This window comes from Fukomys damarensis, unplaced genomic scaffold (genome assembly GCF_012274545.1).
Source record: "Fukomys damarensis isolate Sample0158 unplaced genomic scaffold, DMR_v1.0_HiC HiC_scaffold_13, whole genome shotgun sequence".
In the NCBI taxonomy this organism is placed as follows: Eukaryota; Metazoa; Chordata; class Mammalia; order Rodentia; family Bathyergidae; genus Fukomys; species Fukomys damarensis.
In genome coordinates this window covers 2,931,765-2,956,728 of record NW_022900925.1, presented here as the reverse complement: position 1 = coordinate 2,956,728, position 24,964 = coordinate 2,931,765, and the positions used below count along the sequence as shown (strand labels likewise).

At 39.4% G+C, this 24,964-nt stretch overlaps 1 protein-coding gene across 4 annotated transcripts in view; it reads right to left on the bottom strand.

Annotated features, from left to right (window-relative positions):
- Nucleotides 1-8,108: 8,108 nt before the first annotated feature.
- Nucleotides 8,109-24,964, bottom strand: part of Tekt3 (tektin 3) — a 29,388-nt gene continuing 12,532 nt past the window's right edge. For all 4 annotated transcript variants that reach the window (XM_010618832.1, XM_033762776.1, XM_010618833.1 and 1 more), the window contains 5 exons: nucleotides 18,687-18,757; nucleotides 15,029-15,172; nucleotides 12,436-12,658; nucleotides 11,384-11,538; nucleotides 8,109-8,415 (listed from right to left, as the gene is read on the bottom strand). In XM_010618832.1, the coding sequence (XP_010617134.1) occupies nucleotides 8,199-8,415; nucleotides 11,384-11,538; nucleotides 12,436-12,658; nucleotides 15,029-15,172; nucleotides 18,687-18,757 (810 nt within the window). In that variant the 3' untranslated portion in view covers nucleotides 8,109-8,198. The remainder of the gene's footprint in view (nucleotides 8,416-11,383; nucleotides 11,539-12,435; nucleotides 12,659-15,028; nucleotides 15,173-18,686; nucleotides 18,758-24,964) is intronic.

The following is a 24,964-nucleotide window of genomic DNA, read 5'->3' as shown; positions in this document are numbered from 1 at the left end:
TTTTTATCTTGGTCTGCTCTAGATTTATTAATCATTTCTTGTACTATGGGCACAATCTCTGCTGTTATCTGAGAAATTGTTTCTGATTTCAGTTTTTCCCAGGTCCTCTTTCATTACCAATTCAGGGAGTCCAGGTGGTTGAGTATCAGACTGTTCCATTTCGTTTTCCTTTGGGATTGCCTTAGGTGATCTAGAAGTCTGGTTTTGAGACTTATTTCTGTGTCTTCTCATTTCAACAGATGCAGCCTGCTGTGCCTTTTTTGAGGAAACTTTTCGTTCTCCCAGTGGTCTTCAATTCTCAGCAGGCCACTGAGCAGCCTTTATTCTGCTGCTCCACAGTACACCAATGCCTGGGTTTAGAATGATGGCCTTCTATATCCCTGAGCTGACCTGTTGTCTGGGAGGGCTTCTGGCTGGTGTCTGTGCACACTTGGGATGGTATCTAGGTGTGCCTCTTGCTGGGGCCCTTATGTAGCTGTTGTCTGGGGGGGCCTTTGGCTGTGGGGCTGTGCATCCCAGTTCCTTTTGGCTGTGTGGACTACTGGCTAGGGTCCTTAGGCATTTATCAGTGGTATTGGGGTGAGCTGTTGCTTGTGCAGTTGTGTAGTTCTTTTCTAAGTGGGCCCTTGGCTGTGGCCAATAGTATGGTAGGACTCTGGATGAAGCTTGCTTACCTGTGCAGCTCTTTTCTAGGTGGGACCCACACCTCTGGGGGCAGGTCAGAGCAGGGCTCTAGCCGGAACCTGCCTGTAGCCAAACCACTCTGGTCCACACAGCTGCTCCCCAGTGTGTGCACGCACTTACCAATGGTGATGGTATGGTGGAACTCTGGAGGAAGGTTGCGTGACTGTGCAACTCTTTTCTAGGTGGTTTGTGGCTTTGGAACATTGCCTGTGCCTGTGGGTTTGGGGTGGGGCCCTAGCTGGGACCTGCCTGAAGCCATGCTACTCTGGTCCACACAGCTGCTCCCCAGTGTGTGCATGCACTTACTGATGGTATGGTGGAACTCATCAGTCCTGTGTTTCATTCTTTTCCTCTCATCTCCTTAAGCCCAAGCCTCCAGATGGCTACTTTAAATAACTTCAGAAGCAGGGTAAAAAAGCTCCATCTTCATAAAACCACATTCTGATAGGGCAGTCACTTGCCAGAATAGTGGTTCCCTCTTTTATTCAGGTCACACACTATTCAGTTTACTCTAGACTGTTTTATATGACCTCAGCACTTTCTGATGTCTCCCCAACTCATAAGCTGAGTTTTACTGGCAAAGAGACAGACCTGATGATCAGTGGAACAGATTGGAAGATACAAAAACAACTCCAGATGTACTCAGCTACCTCATCTTTGACAAAAGAGCCAACCATCCTATGCAAATATCACTCCTTAATATAATGAGACTTTAGGCATCTACAGAGGACCCTAAAATTAATCTCCTAAAATACCAAGTGATCTGCCATAGCCTGAGTCTTGCTAAAATTATTTCGTATGGAAACTCACTTTTTGTTTTTCTTCAAAACACTTCTAACTTACATAGACTACTAAATAAACTGAATATCTATCTGACATACAGCTCAGTGGTACTTCCATAGCAGGTTCCTCGGTTTCTCTTCTAGAGTGTAGCACCCGTACCTCTACCAATCATTCCTTTATAATATGGAAGCCCTGCTTAGTGGGACAGGAAAGTTTTTAAGTGAAAACAAATGCAATGTACTATCTCTTATGTGTCTAATCATTCCTTCAGCAAGTACCTTCCTTTCTAAGAAATAAGACCATAAATCTTTTTTTAACAATTGCATTTATTCAAAACCATAATACATTTATATAATGCTCTTCAAAACCAATCCAAACCCCTAATCACAGTTGGTTTGTGCTTAATCATTATAGTGAGTTCAGACCAATTTCTTTGTAAGGGCTACCTTTGCACAAATTTGCAGTGGAATGGTGTGGTAGGATTATCTCAATATCTACTCAAAACTTCTGAAAGTGTACCCTACTATACTATAGATGCTAAAAAGCTTTAAAAACCATATTTCCCAGACTGTCTTATAGCTAAGATTCTGGAGATGTGATTTACACTTGATCTTAGCCATAAGGCCAAGGAGCAATGGAGGAGATATGATTTAGATTTTGTCATTGTGCTGTGCTTGTGTGAAGCTTGAATTTAGAACTCAGTCATTTTGGAAGAGAGAAAAAGCATGAAGTTTGAGAAAAAGTATGAAACCTCTGTGGATAACAAAGTCACAATCAGTTCTTTTTTCCACAGAGGTACTGAAAGAAGAGGAAGATCCCACATGGTCCCACTCACATCCTATCAGTTAGTCCTGGACTCACCTGAGATCTCATCTAGGGCTGTTAGATGTTTTCTCCATGTGAGCCTCTCCACATGTCTTTCTGGACTTCCTCACAGCACGGGGCACTCAAACATCTTGTCTGGCAGCCTGTTTCCAAAAGCACAAATGCAGAAGCTACCAGCCCTCAAAAGGCTTTGATTTGGACCTAGTGTTACTTCCATTGTATTCTTTCGATTTAAATGATCACAGAGTTGGGCAAAAGTCAAGGAAGGGAACATTTATGAGGGTGGGATCATACATTAGCATGATGAGTTTTCCTCTCGAGCTTGACCGACAACAATAACATCTACATTAGAGAACTGGAAGCCTTGGTCACTCCATCAAGCACTATTGCAAACTGTCACTGCTTCCATCTTCTACGCTGTGCTATGTGTGTTGCTCTAGTGTTGTGGGTATAGTGCTGGCTCATTATCTCCCTTTCAGGTCTCTAGGTTTCCTTTAATTTAAGGGTCCTCTCCCTTTGCTTCCTACAAAATGGGCTGGGATCAGGCAATGAAGACAACCAGCTTGCTGCAAGTAAATAGATATCCCTTGAAACAATTAGAGGTTTTTGTTAGCAGAAAATGCAGTTTTTCCTAAAAAGCAGATTCTTAGGCAAGCAGAGCTTCATTTTTGTACATGTAGAGAAGGTGTCTTTGTACCTAAGTGACTGGGAACTAAAATGTCCAAAAACGAGAACTTTAAAGCCTAGTCAAAGATAGCACTAACCATAAAGTTAACTTTTAGCTCACAGAGAGGAAAGGAAATGATTGAGAAATAAAAGTCATTTTTATGATTCTTATACTCTACTGATACACAGGGGAGATCATTGAGAATAGCCTTGTCTCCACAGGCTCCTTCTCTACTCCACCAGAACACAATCTGAGTTGCTTCTTGGGTAATCATTTTGTCCTTAGAGGTTTTTCCTTTCTGAAAGGAAAAAATATGGAGCTGAAATGGTCTCCTGTTAGCTCCTAGCAAAATTAGAAACAATAATTTTCCAGGGAAATTAGCCAGAGATCACAAAACTGAACTCTCTTCATTGTGGAAAGGTAAGTACCTGAGCTGAGGAGGGATTCAAAACCGTTCAGACAGCCAGATGACACTATGTGTGCTGACATTTTTCCACCCAGGACCCTTGCACATGGCATTATCTGTGGGATTTCTAGATTCTTAGGAGCTGAGCTCACAGGTGGCCACAGGAGCCTCTTCAACTCATCATTCCAAGTTAGTATTTCCAAAGGACTAGGGTTGATCTCTAAGATAAAATCAGTTCGCTACCCTTATAGAAAATATTAGATACTGTCTCTTCCACATGAGTGCAGGCCAGGTATCCTAATACACATAAGCTTCAGAAACACTAGGTGTGTGCATACTGCCTTTCTGGGAGCACTTAAACTCCAAGGTTGGAGAGGAGAAGTTGAAAGAGAAGTTTCAGGGCATAAGACTGAGCAGTAGCTCCACCTTCCTTATGCCGTATGGATCAGCCCATACACAAAGAGAAGGAATCGTTCCTGTCCTCAGGGCAGAACAAAAATTATAACCTAAAACCAGACCCCATAGTTCAGCTATTTTGAGCATGAACTCAGGAGCAAAAGTACCAGGTGAGATGTGTTTATGACAACACTCTCCAGAGACATAAATGGAAATTACTAAAATTATAGGTGGCTTGGCTATTTAGGGGCAATTACCACATTTCTAAATCTGAATGATGCTTGGGCAAGTGGAAGCCTTCGACATTCCAGAACCCTTGCTAAAGCCACATAATATTAAAGATAATTTGGGCCTAAATAGATAAAGCCAGATCATGTGCTGATATTTGTAGCCCTGAGATTCTTCAACATGATCACACTCTGTGTCTTGGCTACTTGTGAATTTCAACATTAGAAGATTTGTCCTCATGAAGTAGCTGTAATGTTTTAGACCAGAAACCAAATGTTTATTTGAAGAGTTTAACCTTGCCCACAGTTTACCAAAATAACAAGAAAACTAGAGTTTTTTAAATGTCTGAACTACACTTTCTTGCCATCACAGTCTTGTAATGCCAGAAATATAGACTTAAGTAAAACAATTATATAAGTATGTATTCCTCAAAAAGATTTTAAAAGGGCAATTTATGGAAAAGGTTGGAAAGATTTCCCCCAAACCTATGACAAATGAGATATATAGATTTATGCTTTTTAAAATTGTTAAATTATGACTACCAACATTTGATTATTCTAACTGCTAAATATTTTAGTCTCCTTCATATATCTTTGTTTCCATTAAAAGCAAAAGGAGAATGACAAAACCTACAATTTGATTTCTAAAATTATACACTGAGCCTACAAAAATAATGCTGGTTCAAGTTTATCATCTGTATACCAACCCTGCCAGCATATTAAGGTGTTTTGTGTAATTATCCAACTAAGATCTTAAAACATCTAAGAAATGTGGGTGGGGAGGTGGGAGGGTGTAGAGAGACTGACAGAGACAGAGACAGAGAAAGACAGAGAGGGAGGGAGGGAGAGGGAGAAGGAAAGGGAGAAGGGGAGAGAGAGAAAGGAGAAATGAGGAGAATGTATTGGGGATTAATGGACAATAGATAAGGCAGAGAAAGAAAAACTGGGCACAGAAAGCAATGTTAAAAGCAGAAAGACAGAAGAATAATGAGAAATATGAGAGAAAAGAAAGAAAACCTTTCTTTCTATAGTTCCATCTTCCCATTTCATAGCTTCTGGAACAAAAGGATTCAAAGCTAGCATAACACAATCTCAACTGTGAATTCCAGATGATCAAGTGTAATTTAACAAATCATTTAAAAATCAGTAGTTTTAGGATGAAGTGCTTTCTGAACATAAGCCCAAAGGTTTTTTTAAGTCATACAGAAAACATGTATTTTTACTTTTGTATTTTTTAAAAAATAAGCCAAATATAAAGGCAAGCAACACTTAAATATACACCTTCTGTAAGTACACATGACAAAAACATTCTATAGTTGATACATGGGGAACACTTGAAAAAAATCAGTGAGCAAAAGGTTAATATTCAGGCTAGAGAAAACAGGCAAATAATAGGAACAGGAAAGTCCCAAAAGAAGAAATGCACATACCAAATGAAAATGGAGTGGTCCCCAATAAATAGCTGCTAATACAGTAAGACATATATTTTATATTATGAATGATAAGTTTATCAAACATGCAAAAAGACAAACCCACTCAGACATGCTTATGGGATTAAAGAGTAGGCAGAGCACAATTTGACAGCACATTGTAAAAATCTTTTTTAAAATATGCATACATTTTGATCTAATGATTCCATATCTATGAACTTATCCCAAGGATGATATGAAAAATATTTATATTTAGCTAATAAGATTAGATCACTACTACATTTTTTAACACCAAAGAACAATCAGGCACAATCCAAATACCTAATAATAAGGAATTAGTTATAGAAAATTCTGAAACCCCAATATAATAGAATATTAAAAAGCCATTAAAATGAATGCTACACTTAATGTCATAGAAGGAATATTAGGCAGAAAAAGCACAAATGAGTTGAGGTGAATAAGGTGCTAAGAAGTGTACCTGACCCATAATAATGTAAATATTTATATATTCAAGTAAACATTTACATAAGTGTCAGCTACTTTATTCAGTATGATTCTATTTTTGACAGATGAATGTGTATATAAATACAGAAATAAAACAAAATCTATGTATGTCAAAATAACTAGTTACTTTGGAAATACAGCATTTTTATTTTCTTCTTTTGTTTGTATTTTCAGAAATTGCCATAAATAACATTTATCTTTATGACCCCAAGTATATTACTATACATTTACATATAAGTATTATATGCTATTTATCTTTACAGGTAAATAGAAATATTACTAATTAAAATCACTAAGTGATTAGATAGATAAAGACATGTTGAGAAAGAGAGCTCCATGGCAAAAGAACTGAAAGGATAAACAAAATATTGACAAACTTAAGTATCTATTTCTGAGTGCTGTGATAATGAGTGAATTTTTTCAAGAGATTGTGTATGTGTCTATTTGTGTATTTTCTCTATTTTCCAAAATATATATTACACAAATGTTTTTCATTCATAATAAAACAGTGGTTTCAGTCTGCCTTCTGTTGCTATATTTGAACGCCACAGTGTTGCAAATTTAGAGGCGTGTTGGGCTCAAGGTTCTGGAGGCTGAACATCCAAAAACATTGTGGTAGCCTCTGCTCAGCATTTGGCAGGGGGCCCCCTCTCCCCCACCTCTGCATTTACCGTGGCAGAGGGCATCACATGACGAGAAACAGCAAGCAAGCCAGAGTGTGCTTTTATAGCAAAGCTACTTCCTAGAGTACCCATTAATCCATTAATCTGTGGATTAATCCATTCATGAGGTCAGAGCCCTCAGAACCCAATCACCTTCCAAAGACCTCCCTTCTAAATATCATTAACATCTGACTTTGGGAGTTATGTTTCCAATACATGGCTTCTAGGGATACATTCAAACCACGGCAGCAGTTATTGTTTTTTACAAAACTTTGAGACAGCATAGGATACCCTAGAATTCAGCAGAGTTCCTTTTTCCATGTATCTAGCATTAGTCTCTGTTTTCACCTGAGAGGCAGAGTCACCAAGACCTGGTGATTCCTTATAGTATGTTCTACATGTCTCCTTTGTTTCTCCTGCCACCTCTCCAAACTTAAACTTGCATTGCTCAGCCACTGTTTTCATAAAGACACTTCTCTGCTTAGGGAAACCCACCCGCTCCCAAAGCCCCTGAACCTAGAACTGAAAGTCACCCATTCCCTTTCTTTACCAGGCATTTATTTCTTCATCTATTCCTTACATTATAAATCACAGCCAAACTGGGCTACTTGCCATTGTTCCAAATGTACTTTGTATTTTTCTACCTTTTTTTGCCCTTAAACAACCCCAATTACCCCATACTCCAAAATCTGTTTCCCTTTCTCTGTGTGTCCTTTTTAAGGAAAAGCTCAAAATGCACCCTGTTTTGTGTACTAGTCAGCTTCCCATCACTGTAACAAAATACCTGAGATTATTAACTTATAAAAAGAAAAGATTCAGGGGAGGGGAGGAGGGGGTGAAGGGAGGGCAGGGGTAAGGGGAAAAATTGAGAATCAAGACTTGCCATGTAAAGGTACACGATCCCAACAATGAATGTAACTGTACTGTATCCCTAAAATGTACCAATAAACTCAATAAAATTTAAAATAAAAAAAAAAAGAAAAGGTTCATTTTGACTAACAGTTTTGGAGGTTTCAGCTCAAGATTGTCAGACTCATTGCTTTGAACCTGCAATGGAGATGTCAGGGGGCAAAAGTGAAGAGTAAACTGTTTATTTCATGGCCAGGAAGCAGAAAAGAGAAAGAGGAAGAGTCTGGGGTCCCATAGTCACCTTCAAAGGCATGGGCCCAATCAGCTAACTCACTAGTCTCTATCTCCTAAAGATCTCACCACCTCCCCAGTAATGGTGGAGACCAGTCCTTTGATACACAGGCCTTTGTGATTCCTGACCCGATTATCTCGGGGATAATACAGTCTTCATTTCCAGTCTCCTCATGTGTCACGTAGAATATAAGGACCATACAAGTCATCTTGTTTATCTTCTCTTTTAGATTGGTTCTATTTCTTTACATCCTTCCCAGTATACTGGAGTCTAGTAGTCTAGTAGATAGCAGCAAATTAAGGTTTAGCCACAAAAAAAAAAAAAAAAAAAAAAAGCCATGAAAGGCAAGAGATTGGTATATTTCTATTAATAAAATCCTTTAATATGTTAACATTTTAGCACTGAGTTAAATGTTGAGCCAGCGCCTGGTTTCCCCTTCCTTAGGAGTACAGAAACCCCTTCTGGTGGGGTCTCTAACAGAAGCCAACCAGTCGCAGGGTGTTGGGGAAGCTCTTTCGCATCCCCATGCATTTTTCCTGGTCGATGTACAGGGAATTAGCTTTGACAGCCAGGTCATGCTCCAGGGTGGCTTTGGTGTGCACCAGAGACTGCAGGGTGTCCTCTGCATCCCTCAGGCGCTGCTGCAAGGTCTGTATGGTGTCATCGACCTCATAGACCTCATTAACAAGGCTGCGGGAGAGAACAGACAAGGTTAGGTTGGCACACATCACACTCCTGTAGCTTGCTTTTAGCTGAATGAAGGGCATGTACTGTTACTGAATTCTACTGAAGAAGCAGGGTGGCATACGGAACCTCCAGCTGCACATGGGTTCCACTATTAGAACTGCTTCGTACAAGAAAGAAGGTAGGATCTGTGCATGATCCTACCCTGCCAGGGCCACTCATATTAACTACACCCCACAATACACAACCCAAAATGCAAACTAAGCTTATTCTTGGGGAACTTAAGGGAAAGAATAGGAATAAGCTATGAAAAGACAGTAACAATAATAATAATTAATAATAATAATAATAATAATAACAGCAACAATAACAGCAACTCATTTACTACTTTTCCATGTATATATTATTCTAAATGTTTTACATAATCAATTTAACCTTCATAACAACAATAGGAGTAGATATTATGATTATCTCCATTTTACAAATGAGGAAACTGAGGTGCCATGAGTTTAGGTAACTCTTGTTTTGCATGGAACTACCTATCAGCTGCTTTTAATTACTGCTCTCTGACTCTGGTCATTTGAAAGCAAAATGCCAGCTACAGTCAACCCTTCATTTTTACACTTCTGCTTCCTTTGGATTCAACCAATCCTAGGTAAAAAATATTTGGGGAGAAAAACTGGATTTGTATACTGAACATATTATAGAATTTCCCCTGTCATCATTCCCCAAACAATACATTATAAGAACTATTTACATTGGGTTAGGTATTGTAAGTAACCCAGAGATGATTTAAAGTATATGAGAGGATATGCACTCTTAAAGTCCTAAGCCATTTTACATAAGAGACTTGAGCACCTGTGGGTTTTGGTATACAAGGGAAAATCAGGAACTGATCGCCCATGGATACTGAGGAACTGGTATACCTCAGATTTTAAACAGCAATGGGAAGCTAAAATTGTCTTTATTTAGGGAATTTACTCATCAGCAGATTATGGGGATGTGAAATTCATTAAAATGCACAGAAATATAAAAAGAATAATGGCTACAAATAGATGGGGCTGTAGATATCTGGACAGACAGAAAAAGATTTCATAATGATAAGAAACATCCATATTAAAATCACTATACAAAGGCAACAGCATAGCTTTACAGAACTCAGCAACTGAGACTCAATTCTTATTTTTCCTTTCCCAAGACCTCTTCATGCTTTCATCACCCAACACAGACAACGTAACACTGTATATAGCCGGGGTGTTTTATAATAATGAGCTCCTCTGTGACCCTCAGTTTCATCTTCTGTGTAAGAAAGCAATGAGGATACAGCACCTGCTTTGTCCACTCATCTCAAGTGGGCAAGAGGAAGGTTAAATGAGATCAGGTACATGGCAGGGGAAGGATAAAAGAACCGTACCCTGAAAAAGACGAGGAAAGCAGAAGCAAATAGTTTGGTTGAACAGAGATGACCTTCAATTATTTTGTTACTTCCCAATTCCTCATTTTAAACAGATTTTTACCTGCAGGGGCACAGGCAAGGATTGTGACTCTTCCAACTGGTGTGACCTGGACTAAACCACGTCACCTGCTCCTGCTTCAGTTTCCTCATTTGCAAAATGAGCAAAAAGTGACATAATGGGAAGTGCACGGGATAGTCTCCCGCACATAGGAAGGTTAACAAATGGTAGCAATTATTATTATCGTTGCTGTTGTTATCACCCCTGTCATCTTTATTATTATCATTATCATTACTGTTATTATCACCACCATCATCACTGTTGGCCTCACAAGGACCCTCTTTTCCTTCCTTATCAGGAAACCCGCTGCCTAAACCACACTGGTTTTTTTGGTGGTGCCCAAAGGAAGATTTTATCCATTCTTAGGATAAATCCTTCTTGGTGAAAATGGGAATTCTATCTGGGACCAGGTAGAAGACCAAGGTAGTGGCATTTCCCCCTGCACCAGAAAGGCTTCGGGAATTCAAGCCCTGCCCATTTGCTTTTTTAGATGCCATTCATATCTAAGGACAGCGATGATAGAATCCACAAAGAAAAGATAGATTGGAGAGTACTGGGAAACCAGAAAACAAGTCAAAATGTAGCTGGGGCAGGGCAGGGTGGGGAACAGCTAGTCAATTCTTTATGAGTCTGTCCTAAAAGGAACTGTCAAAGCTAAATAATAATCAAAGTAATACAGCATTTAGAAGATGAACTGTGGAGCCAGATTCCTCTTGTAACGTGTATGTAGGAGCCAGGCCTGATGAGGAGTAGACATTTTTATTGCTACTGAGGACAGAATGCACTAAAATGAATCTAAGAACTCTGAGGCGATCCTGTGGATGGTATCAATGGCCAGGCCAAAAACAGCCAACAGAGGACATAGAGAACAAGTGAGCACAGAGGGGTAAGTAGAAGTGATACTCCAAGTTCCTTTCCCGACAAGTCCCCACCATGAGAAACACACAGAAAGCCTCCAACTTCTGCTGCTTACAAGAGAAGTGTCCTGGAAACTCCAAAGACTCCAGGGAAGTGTGGAGAAAAACCAAACACTACTTGAGCTGTCTGTATGAGCAGAGTGTTTACTAACACCTTTCTTGTGTAGTGTTGATGTCATTTTCTCTTCCAAAAGTTGTATGGTAAAGCATTGGTGGTATAGTGCTGAGGATAGCTGCCTTCCAAAACTGTATAGCAAAATGCACATAATAGAAAAATTTACCATCTTAAACATTTCAAATGACCAGTCCAGAAGGAGTAAGTATACTCGCAGCATTTTGCATCCATCACTGCCAACTATCTCCAAGCTTCCTCACCTCCCCACGCTGAAAGTCTCACTCATTCGATTACTCCTGTTATCAACTTCCCCTCCACCTGGGAATGAGAAGCCTCCTGCAGGACCTGTAGTCAGAAAGCACCTTCGTACTGAGCCAGAGCTATAGTAGCACAAGCATGAGCCCAACCTCCCCTCCACCCAGCCGTACCGTAACTGTGCCATGTCTCTGCATAGCTCTATGTTAGGTCTCCTTGTGCGCTCATCCAGCCTAGTCTGAGCCACCTTCAGGAAGGCGGACTTGTCCTTGATGGCTTTCTTGATGGATTCTATGGTCATTTCTGTCTGGAATATTTCCTGAAGGGTCTTTAACAAAGAGAAACAGTTGTTTGAAGCTTGATACTGTTCCTTACACAACCTGCTCCCTGCCTGCGGCCTGTCTACTCGGCCTACTTCACCCTCTGGGAGGAGCACGTTGATTTTCTGAGAGCCTGGCTCAGCTGTATTTTATGCCTCTCTTTACCCTTTGCAATGTAGTACATCGTCTAGCTAAATAATATTTATTTTGTGATGAGACAGAAAGGTAAATTTCTGGAGCCTGAGATAACATGGCACCCTCAAATGGGCAATGCCACCCTAGAGTAACAAGAATGTCTGCGCAAGTTCCTCCGGAAGTGATAAACTACACATAGCATAATGCACAAAAATAGTTAAAAGCCATAAGACTGATGCTAAGTAAAGGAAAAACCCCTTGTTTATCTTAAAATATATGACTTCTGCATGAATCCTTCATTTTATTGTCATTGTAAAACCCTTATACTTAGAGTAATCATACATTTACAATGCCAAAAAATATTTGGAACTTCTAACAGTTTCCTGTATTTGGTTCTTCCAGAAAAAGGGTCTGAGATCACTGAATAGAAAACATTCCTACCATATGTTCTAATAATAAATTTTCTTCCTAGTTATATACAGTGATTCATTAAACTTTAATAATACTATGTTTGCTTCCATTAAGCACTAAGAACCTTTCACTACATAGTGCATTCTTTGTGTTCCAAACACCAGTGAATTCCAATTTCATCTTGACACCTAGCTACTGGCTGAAATAAATGGTACACTCTGTGCTGTTTCTAAGTTTTCTTACTCTGTGTAGCTAGGAGGTCATGTGCCTTATGGCATGTTTCTGGGTGTGGTGAGAGATTTGTGGTCCCAGAGCAGCTGCCTTTCCCATGCTACCACCATAGCTTGTGGTTGATTTACCTTTGATAAGTGAATCTGAATCTTATTCTTAGCATCTGCAGTCTCAGCGATGCGATTGGTGAAAGCCAAGTTCACTTTGTTGAACTGATTCCACATCTCATTGGCAGTCACAACCAGAAGGTTTTCAATGTCATCCCTTAGCTTAGCAGAGGCTGCTCGTTCACTCTGGGAGCGGAGGATATTGTCATCTGTAAATTTGGCCCAGGACTCAGGCACTGAGACCCTAAAAAGGGGAGAGATATCAGACAGTGGTGACAATGCCACAGCAGTTTAGGCAGCACTTTATCCTGTGAAAGAGCAACCCCAAACCACTGATCCTGGTCTCGCTGGATAAAATATAACTATAGGAGCAAAGCTCATGTTAAGTTTTTCTTAAATGTTCCTTATTTTACTTCCAACCATGTTTCTACAAATCCAAAGCATAAATACCTCTTCTGCCATTTCAGGGACAAAAAAATGATAGGTGAAAGGTATAGGCCTGTAGGTTCATTACAAATGTGTCAGACCAACCCAAGAAGCATATAAGAAATGTTCACCTCAGGACCAATCAAAGGTGTACTAATGAAAACAGCAGAATACTAAGAGTCCTTTATCAGAATAGCAAGAAGTAAAGAGCACAGTGATTCGTGGCACTGGTGAGCAAGTCAGAAGGCTCTCATATCCTGCAGGTGGGAAGCTGAGTTGGTTAAACCTTGCCAGAGGGTGAAAAGGCAGCACAAACCAAGAAGCCTTCCATTTAAATGTGTATAATCCAGAAATACCACTTCTAGAATTTTACTCTAAGGAAATAATGTACCACAAAATGGATACAGGAAGATACCAATTTCAACAGTACCTATACCAACCCCTGAAAAATTAGAAACTTAAAAGTTTAAAAATAAAGAAAAAGTTAATTATGATACATAGAAAAGTAATTTATGTAGCACAAGGCTCATCCATATTTATTGATTAACTCAGGGAAACACTTCACAAATGATGTTACTGATATATTATGAAGTGAAGACTATATTTAACTATAAAAGGCAGTATGTATGGTATTACCATTCTTAATTTGAAAATACAAATCAATATATGTGTGAAGGAATTCTAGAAGGTCTAAAGGTCAATTGTTAACTTGAGGTGTCTGTAAATAGTAGGCTTATGTATGGTATCTGTTTGCTTGTTGGTGTAATAAGATGTTAAATCAGACTCTTAATGTTGACTAAAGATTTTAGCTCAGGCATCAATGACCCAAAATACCACCAGAAGTGGATATACCTTAATATTCTGTGAGATGGCTGAGAAGTCATGCTGGACTTAAAGCAGTCCTTTTAAAGAGGTAAGTGGCAAGAATGTGAGATTTGATCCTAGACTATGCCCCTACCCTCCAACAATGTAAGGAAGATACTTGCCAATCTCCCTAAGCCAAGTAAGAGGCCTTCTGTGGGGACCACTGAGAATACAGGCTCTGATTCTCACCTGAAGAATTTAAACGTCCAATTTGGCAAGTGGCAGTGTGGTCCCACAGGCCAGCAGAAACCAAAGGCTGCTTTGGAGGTCAGGAGACTCATAGGACATAACCCATTGGGGGGTCATTCAATAAGTGGCAAGAGTATGGAGGAACTTTCGGGGCTAGTGAGAATATTGTTTATCTTGAGTAGACTATGGTTACATAGGCATTCAAAATTTGTCAAACCCTTCAAATTTAATCTGGATGCATTTTATTATACGTAAAATTGATCTTAATTACTTTTTCTAAAGGAGATGACTGGAAGAAAACCATGAACTCTGCCCAAGGTTGCATCCTGGGCCCAGGAAAGAAATCACTGGTAAGGCAAGTTAACAAGTAGTAGTGTGACAGGTACTTGGCATTTTCAGCCTGCATTTCAGAGTCCAAGACAGCCAAGAGTTGGCAGCATGTGACTTTTTATGCTTGTCTGTGTACTTCTAGGTTTTCCTCATCACTTAGGTGTTATTTCCATGATTAGAAAAAGAAACAACTTTGGCATTTTCAGCCTGCATTTCAGAGTCCAAGACAGCCAAGAGTTGGCAGCATGTGACTTTTTTATGCTTGTCTATGTACTTCTAGGTTTTCCTCATCACTTAGGTGTTATTTCCATGATTAGAAAAAGAAACAAAAAATATTATTTTACAAAAGAGTACAAGGTGATACAATTTTCAAAGAAAATCAATTGCCACTGTGGTGGTGTTAGGAGTTAGGGTCTTTAAGAAATGAGTAGGTCATTGAAAGCCATTAATAGCTTTCTTGAGAGAATGGGTAAATCTCCTGGGAGTGCATTATTCCCCCGAGTAGACTGTTATAAGAGTGAGTCTGTGCCTCTCTTTTGCACATACACGCTTGCCCCATACTCACTTGCCCTTTCTTTTCTGGTTCAAAAGCCCTCGCCAGAAGCTGCCATCATGGCCTGGGACTTCACAGCCTCCAGAACTGTGAGCCAGATAAATCTTTATGCTATATAAATCGCCCATTTTGTTATATTTTATTACAGCAACAGAAGATGAACTAAGACACTCCATAAGCTACATCATTTTCAAGGGACAGGGAATGAATGAATAACATCAAAATCACAGAAGTAGCCTGTGTGTGACTTACGTTGCATCAACCCTCTCCACTCCACGGAAATAGCTGACGCCATCAGATGTGTTGCGCAGGTGGTGGCATTTGCCATCGATCCGGTAAGCCGCCTGTTTATCACTTAGGTCCTTTTCTAGCTCATGCTGGGCAGCTCTGTCTGAGCTATGACATAGAACAGAGAAATGAGGCTTTGTGTTCAGGCAAAATTTTCCTACAGGAAAACAGGATTGCCCTTCTATGCCCTCATTCCTGCTTTCCTCATCTCTCCTCCTCCACATGACATTCAACTTCCCAATCAAATAGATCATTCTTTGGCTATGTGTGTGGGTCATGAGAACCCTACTCCTGGCCGGCACACACTTCCCCTTTCAGGAGTGGGGAGATGTAACGTAGATAAACAGTGTGTATCTTTCTTACACATACCAGCACTTCCAGCCAGGACACACTGCTTTACAGTATTCTGTCCATTGCTGTTCCTTCTTTTTCTCCTTGCTTTTTCCATTTCTACATCCTCACCCCTTCTCCTTTATTCTTTGAGTATCATTTCCCAAGAAATGATGAGGCATTTAGAGTGAAGTCTCTGTATCCATCCATGACCACAGTTTGTGGTCATGCTACAGCTAAGAAGTTTTCCAGGAAATATAAAACCCAGAGTGGAAACTAACTCTCAGGGTAAGAGCAAGAGATTTCTTGAAAAGAGATGATGAGCTGTGGCTCACCCCAGCTCTACACTCCAGAAGCCTTGTGGCTGGGAAGGAAGAGTCTCTGGTGAGCTCTGAGTTGCGTGGTCTTCTCTGCCTTACTAAACAAAAGACCAACAACTCACTCTCAAAGATTCAGGCTCAAGGAAAGGAATGGGTATGAGTGACGGGTGAACCACATCTCTCATACGTTCATGGGATGAACCACCTGCTCACTGTACCATCTGTTCATGGTATGGTTCATTCAGCAAATAATTATTGAGTGCCTACTACTCGCCAGGCATTGTTCTGTGAGCCTGGGGAGCATTCATGGATGAAACAGACATCTATAAGGGACTTGCCTTCTACTGAAAGGAGACAGGAGCAATGAGTTGGATTTTATGTGGTGAGAAAAACAATGCAAAAAAAAAAAAAGCAGGAAGGAGGAGGCCAAAAGAACAGATTATGATTTTAAACACAATGGTCAGGTTGGGTCTTTGCAGGTGACACTAGGCAAATACTTGAAAAGAAAGACTCTGATCATGCAGATTGGACACTGTCAGGAGTCAGATTTTCTTCTAGTGAAACTGAAGAGCGCTAATTTGAAAGGGTTATTCCAATGCCAGGTTGAAAATAGACTGCAGGGGGTCCCTGAGTTCATGGCAGTGCCTGGGGTAAGGGATGGTGGCGACTTGGACAGAGGGTACATCTGTGAAGGAGGTAAGAGGTATAGATTCCAAATGTGTTTAAAAGATAAATTCAAGAGAATCTCCTATGATATTAGACTTTAGTTAGAAAAAAGAGCTTAAGTTGAGTCATTGGAATAATGAAATCTGTCTGCTGAGGTGGAGACAGTAAATTTAAATTTTGTACATAATCTAATCCAATGTAGCTGGGAGAGGCAAGAGAAGACACATTAAGTTGATATACTAAAGCTTGAGTGTTCACTAAACATTCATGTAGAGATAGCCAGTGGGTTGTTGGAATTTAGGAGAGAGATCTAGGCTAGAAACAAAACATTAGAAGTTATTAGCATATAGTCAGTCTCTGAAAAAGCAGGACAACTAAACTATCTTAATCATTTCTTGTTCCCAGCACTTTAAAAAAGCCAAAATATACAGGAGCCATTCAGTAAAGGTTGTACTGATTTCAACCAACTGATTCTACTGCAGGAGGTTCCCTCCAACTTGGCCTGCACCTTCAGAGCAATTACTTGACCTTTCAAAGCTAAAATTTCTTATTTGTAAGGTGGGAATAAGGGTAGCAGTAGGCAAGAAATCTTCATTTTGTGAACTGTAATATCATGCTTGTAAGAAAGGTAAAAAATTAAGGAGCTGCCTGCTCTGTCTACTTCTGTATTGTCTCTCGCTGTAGTTTTTTTTGTTTGTTTGTTTCTTCTTTTTTAGAAAACTGGGAGGACAAGGCCTTTGTCTTTTTCAGTTTGGCCTCAAGATGCCCCATAAGCTTCCTCCCTTGGGCTGACATCTTTGCTGAGCAGTGGTTGCCCAGATGGCTTCTGACCTGGCCTCAAAATCTTTTTGAGAAGGCATTTGAAGCAGCTCTCATCAACCAGCCTTACAGATCAAGATTGGAAGAATCTGGGCAACTCTGTTGACCTAGTGAGATTCCATTTTCCAGCTAAGGCTTCATGGTTCCTTCCAAAACAAGTGGAATGGAAAACCCTCTTTCCATCACCATCATGGGTCAGAGCACAGCAGAGAGGGCATCCCAGAAATAAGGTAAACATTTTGTCCACCGTATATTAAAGGAAAGCTAAGTTCTTTAAAGGGTCACCAACAAAGATTCCACATAGGCATATTTCTGCACAAACTATGATAAAGCTAGCAGGGAAGCAATTTGTAATGACAGTTTCTGGTGTGCAAGGAACTAAGCCACAAAGAGCCAAGGATGAAAAAGATGTCAACAGATTTTAGATTATGGAAAAAAATGAGAACCAAAAGAAAACATAAATGATTCCTTAAACCACACTAAACTGTATTTCTGAAATTCCTAAGGATGAGAAATCAGAAGTTAACAAGAGAAATGCACTGCCTTGGAAACTGTACAGTTAACTAAACCATGTTGGTCATCTTCAGTAATCTTTGGCCCATTCTCCCCAATTTCTGAACGAACCCTTATAATCACATCTCGAGAGAATCTCCACATCTGAATGTCACCAGGTTTACCAGTCTGTCCACTGGGTCGATCCCAATGCACAAGGTGGACATGAGTGAGCAGTCACTGACACTATTGTAACATTTGTTCCTTCAAGTAGCCCATGTTCCCCTCGATAACATTAGGACAAGTACAAGCCTCCTTCTTTTAGGTGGCATATCCAACACTACTTATTTCTATGGCCATAACCAACTCTGATCTTTCCAGCCATGTAAGGCAACATCCTGTACTTTTCTGTACTGACAGCTTTATTATCACTTTATTATCTTCCCCCTCCCATTCTCCTCCCACTTTTCCCCTAAATAATAAGTACCTACTATTGCCAAAAAGAATCAGTGACCTTTGGGAACTTGTATGCTGGTGGGGGGTTGGATAAGTAAACCACTACAATGTAATGGGATGTAGTGAACTTGGTGATGATGCAGACAGGTGGTAGACCTTTAAGGAGGTTTACCTCCTTAAACAAGAGTCACTCATGCATAACTTTTTTTCTCCAACTGATAGGGCTGAACATACACAAGTCAATCTTTCATCAAAGAATTAAAGTTTTTTAATTAAGAGACTTCTTAGCCATATTCCAAGTGAGGGCAGAAGTCCTTTCTATGACACCTGACAATTACTTCTTTACATAAAAATTTAAACCAAATATTACAAGCAAATATCATCTTAATACCTGAATAAAAATATGTATGAGTGCTTCTGTGTGTGTAGGCATGTGTCTTTGTAAGGGGCTAAGAGACAACTGAATGTGAGGCATGAAACTAAAGTTCAATTATAGTGTTAAAATTATATAACATTGTATAGAGATGTAAAACTCTTACGCAAGTTGAGCAATAGCCTTATCCAAATGTAGCTTCATTCTTTCTTGACAACACAGAACAACATCAACTTCCTACTTAATGGAAAAGTAAAACACACATTAATATTTTCATTATGGAGAATAACACCCAAAGGCAGCAATGTAACAACTCACCAAGGAAGCAAACTTTATTTCTTGAAAACTAGTAAAGTTAAGCAAGAAAACACCATTAAATTAATTTATTTTCCATGTGTCTCATTCATCTATTATAGACCTACAGGGAAATTATATTATAGAACAAGTTGGGACATGGGTAAAATTTTAGGATTTTGCTTTCTTTTTATTTTTGTCCTTAATTAAAATAGAAAAAAAAGAGATTAAAATTATGCTGAAATAGAAGTGTGGACTCAAATACAAATTCTTCTGTAACATCTATTCTTCCAAAGCGCAGTAAATCAAAGAGGTAAAGGAGGCAGCCAAAGGAGCATCTCTCTGGCAGTTCTTCAATCCAAACATGGACCTGTCTGTGCCCTACAACCCAGCCCCTACACTGACAGGACCTGCCCCACTTGATCCTTCCGCTTGATCACACCTTTGGCATCTAACTGTGTGAGGACGTGTGCGCTTTTCCACAGCATCTGCCACCTCAGGAGCTGTGGACATTCATGTCCCTCTGAAATTAATATTCCCATTAGAAAATTATGAACTCAAAATAGCACCAAGAAGATGCTCTTTAAAAGTGTACATAGTCATTCTTAGTGCTTCCTTGTGCAAAAAGTGATCACCCCATATATACGGCTTTGTAGCATTTTAACCTTGAACATTTTTCCGTGACATATAACAATAATGTAAACAGCCTAATAAATATATAAATACCACCAACAGATATGTCTTTTTCCAAGGTTTTGACAAGTACACCAAAATTGCCCTTCAGGAAAGCTCTGTCACGGAAGTATACTATGTCTTTTCTTCTCTTACAGCCAAGTAGCCACTATAGCTCCTTTAAACCTTTGCCAATATGATGGGAATACTCATTCTCGGGAAACTAGCCAACTCCCCTGAATTTACAGTCTATACAAGTGTGAATTTGTTCATCACTTGAACGTCTTCTTTTCTGAGCTGCCTGTTCACCAAGTTGTCTATATTTCCTGTTGTTTTATTATTAATTACAAAGGTTCTTTTTCCATAATATACATTATTATCTTTTTACAAGTTTGGCCCTTGCCCATGGTGCATGGTGTTTTTGATGTAGACATTCATCATTTCTACGAAATCAGTATCCCTTTTTGGTTTCTGCCTTTGCTTTGCTCTAGAATTATTAATCACCTACACAGTGGCTTTGTCCTTTTCTTAACAGAAAATATGACAACCTCACTGATTCTTAAATATTCTGAATTAATGGAGTACAGGAAGAATTAAGTCCCCTCTTGCATGTTCTTCCAAATCACTGCCCAGTCTTACAAAGACTTCCTGCATAGTCTCACTGTGGGTTGTGCATCAGTCTCAGGATTTGGGTTTGTGTGTGTGTGTGTGTGTGTGTGTGTGTGTGTGTGTGTATTTTGTTCAATTCTCGGCTGCCTCAATGACAGAATTCAAGTGTATATGTGTGTGCATATGCACATATGTGTTGGTGAGATGTTGCCAAAGAATGCAGAGTCTCGCTTAGGAAACACTACCTCAAAACCTCAAATCCCACTGTGTTTTATATTATGTCCAGTGTGTTTTAATGTATAATGCACACAGTGGAAATTTCAGGAAATTTTAGTGGAAAAATGCATTTAATGAGTTTTTAATAAAAATCTTTCAACAATAATCTTACAAATGATTTAAATAATGCCATATGGTGAATGTCAGATGGTTCAAGGCAGAGGGAATAGGAAGCCTAAAGCCATCTACTTTAGTTTGGAGCTCTGCCCTATGTTGCCTCATCATTCTGTGGATGTAGCTTTCAAATACCAAAGTGGAAGTAAAAGCAGCAAAGCATCCCCTCACCTGTCCTACAGAAGGACGTCTACAGAATATGGGGGATACACACAGAGACCGGAAGTGTGGGAGGAGCCTGAATCCCATTAAGCACGCTTATGGAAGCTAAGATTCTGGCAGAGTGCCACTTTTAGGAACTATGCATTTCAGAGCCTGGAAAGTGGATGCAAGACTTCTAGATCCTGTCCTTAGGAGGAATAATAGACTCCATGAATTGCATGGTCATGGTAACTTCTCTCCGACTCTTAGAATCCCAGTATTCTAAGTAATAAAAATGTGATCTCATTTGCAGGTCTTCCAATGAAAATGCAACAAGGAATCACATCAAGGTGTTTGAAGAACTTGGATTAATCCTCCTGTGTAAAGCAGGTAAAACCTTCATAAAGTATCTCTTGTTACAATGTATCTCTTGGAAACTTTTTTTTTTCTTTTTCTTTTTGGTACTGGGAATCAAGCTCGGATCCTTGTACTTGTGAGGCAGGCAGCAGAACCACTGGGCTAAATCCCCAACTGGAAACTGTATTCTTAAGACACTGGAGTAGGAAGGCAGAATAGAGGCTAACAGGCTTTTGCTTTCCTTCACACCTCAAGTAAAAAACCCTTGGGACCTCACACTCTCTGGTCTTTGATGGAATACATATGCTTCAGCTCCATACACCACTGCTCAAACGCTGGCTTTGCCATCTGTTACACTGTGACCAAAGACTGGTTATAAACGGAAAGGTGTGTATTACCTTTAGTTTACTTTAGTGTCAGTGTTAGCTCTTATGTTGCAACAGTGGAACAGGCAGGTACAATTAAACTTTTAAAATCAAATTGCAAACCAAATCAAGTCTAGCTCGTGGAAATCTCGCCTATAGAAGCAGGTACTGTTCTGTATATAAAGGCGATTAAATGATTAAATGATCATCAAACATTCACATATTCTCACTGTGAGTTTAGTAAGAAGGGACATTTCCTTTCATTCATGAGTTACATTCTCATTTGCTCCTGAGCCCGGCAAAAGATGACCAACCAGCCTTCTTTGCAATATGACTCATTGTGAAAAGTCTTCGGTCCCACAACCCATTTACAGAGAGAAAACTGTGCAAGAAGGAAAGTTCTCATTACTGGTGGTCAGAGCCCACCCAAACCTTCTTCCCATGCTCGGGTCAGGGATCTATCTGTCCAACCCTGTCTCAGAGCAGAGCCCGCCTAGGCTGGATTATGCTGAAGTGTCTCTTCATCTCTGGAATTGATTGCTTGCACATTCTCAATAAACCTCTGTGGCTGCGGTGTTTTTGTTTTCTCCTTCTGCAACACAAATGAGGAGAAAGCCACTTGTGGTAAAGAAACTGTCCGTTTGGGGCCAGGCCCACAGCCTCAGCCTGAGATTGGAGCTCTGAGCAGCAGGCCCCACATGCAAAGCCAGGCAGGGCTTGGGGTGAGATGACTCAGCAGTTCCATTTGGCTTCAGAAGTCAAAGAATGCTTTTCTGTAGATTGAATACAGATTGAGTATCCCTTTTCTCAAATGCTTTGGACTAGATTTTAGACTTTTTTGGAATTTGGAATATTTGCAAATATATAATAAACTATCTTGGAGATGGGACTTCAGTCTAAACATAAAATTCATTTATGTTTCAGATATACCTTATCTACATAGGCTGATGGTAATTTTATACAACTTTGTGTCATATGACAGTATTTGGACTGCAACCTGTTCCATAAGGTCAAGGTATGGAATTTTCCACTTGTGGTGTCACATTGGTCCTCAAAATGTTGAAGCGTTTCAGATTTTTGGATTTTGGGGCGAGGGGTATCACTGGTGGAATGTAGGAGTTAACAGAATTAATGAGAAAGTGTTTCACTATGCTCCTATTTTTCAAAAGTAGAACTTCTAAGGCTACTTTTTTTCCCTAATACTCATTTAGTTATTTTTAAAATTAAAATTCATTTTGATAACATAATAAGTTATATGTTAATATTATTACATTGAATAAGTGACAAGGCACATTTATTACTTGAATTGGCCCCAACCAAGGCATCCTCATTATTGATGGCAACAATGAGGGTATCTTTGTTAACACTCAAATTCAAACCCATTGATCTGTGTGTATATGTGTGTGTGTGTGTGTGTGTGTTTGTGTATGTATGCAAGTATTACACTGTCCTATATATTGTATCTTTTCAGCAAATTTTGATATTGAGAAGTGTTAGTCTTCTAACTCTTTTTTCAAATATTGTTTTTGGCTATTTTGTATCCCTTGGGTTGCCAAGTGAATTTTAGGATCCATTTATCAATTCCATTTGGAAGTCAGCTGGAAGTCTGACAGAAAGTGTGTTAAGATGACACTGATCTATAGATCAGTTTGGGAAGTATCACCATTTTAACACAAGTAAGTCTTCTAATCCATAAAAATGATATCTCCATTTCTTTAGCTTTATTTTTCACTTCCTTCCACAATATTTTATATTTTTGGAGCAAATGTTTTTAAATGTGCTTGTTTATTAAGATTACCAAAGGAATATTTTTAAAATATCAATGCTCAGTCCCCATTCCTGATTTGAATCAGAATCCCAGTCACTGATAGTTTCAAATCTTCACCAGGTGATGGTAATGTGCAGGTACATTTAAGGACCACTTTAGAATAACAGAAACACTAAAGGTATCCAAGTTTCAAAACCGGTGTTAGAAACATTATAGTGAATTTGTGGGCAAACTTAAGCTACAGTTTACTTCCTGTGGAACATCTCAGGATCAGTGACAACAAATGGCTAAAGAACAAATGTGGTAAATTCCTTGCCATTTAGATGACAAAGCAGATGAGAGACTATATTAAGAATTACAAAGTTCATCACAAACTGAGAAAGAAGAAACAGTGGAGTAGGGAGCTATCACTGACTGCAAGGCTATTTCATGCAGGATTTCCTACTCTAATCCCATCTGCAACAATAGGGACCATGGCTTTTACAGAGTAGATTGCACAGTCTCCGTGTAGTGGCCAAAGATTTCCTGAGTGTATTAGGTCACTTCAGATTTCTCCCAGAGAGCCATGTTACAGAGGAAAGGAAATGACAAAGAAACTTCCGTTTATCATTCTTAAGGCCATGGAGCACTGAAAAGGGACAATGTAAAAGGAAAGCACCATGACATGTTAGGATAAAATTACTGTAATGAACAGGTTGCTAGCTCATCACCCTTACTTCCTTGCCAAAGAGTTACTTCATCCCAAGAAACAGTCAAAGAAAGGCAAAGAGGTGGACCATGCAAAGCCGGGTCAGGAAAAGAGAAGAGGGATTCATCATTGCAGAAATTTTGTGATTGAGAGACAGGAGGAAGGCTGAGAAGTTAGATGGGAGCCAGACAACAGAAAGCCTGGTGATTTTTCTCCTGCAGGAAGTAAGGAGTCAAGGAATAATTTTTAGCACACAGAACAAACTAGTGATAATGTATATTATTGATCCAAGTGAAACTTAAGAAAGGGAAAACATTGGGTATTTCTAGGTGGATAGAAGAGCTGGAAACTGATTAAAGGTTCAAGGACACAATGCTCACAACCCATAGGTAGAAAGGGGTGGACAATGGGGTGAGACAAATCAGAAAGGGTGAAGGAAGCTAAGGGGTTGGGGGATAAAAGGAGGCTAGGTTTGATCAATATATGCTGCATGCATATGTGAAAAAATAATATCGAACCCTATTGATATGTACAATTAAGAAGAATTTTTTAAATGCTTGGCAAGGTAATTAGAGATGAAGCACTAATGCTTAATAAAAAGCCTCTGTCACAGAAAGAGACTGGGAAGGGCCTCAAGCACATGATGGCTGAAATCTTAAGGAATGACAGTGGTCAGCCAGAAAGTGAAGGTCAGAGCACTTAGAACTAATCAGCTTTACTAGGTGAAAGAGAAATTGTGGGAGAATCAGAAGAGCAGCACAGGCCACAGCCGTTAGCTTCTGGGCGGAAATACGAGGGTGTATCAAAAGCTATCCAAATGCATATGCCCTTTACATTTCCTGATACATATTCTCAGGAAGTTATCAGAAGTACCTAACATTATTCATAGTAATATTTTATGCAACAGTGTTACTAAAATAGAAAAAAAAGAGTGTTAAGGAAACAACCTAACTATGCAATGAGAAGTCTGATTTTTTAAAAATAGCATTTTTACTTTGTGGATCACTATACAACCATTTTAAATCATGTTAAAAGAGTATCTAATGATAAGAAAATTATCCCTATATAATTTTAAATGAATAAAATACTGTCCAAGTTCATAAATATAGTATGAGTCTAAACTTAAAACATATGTCTGTGTGACACTGTAAGCTGCTCGG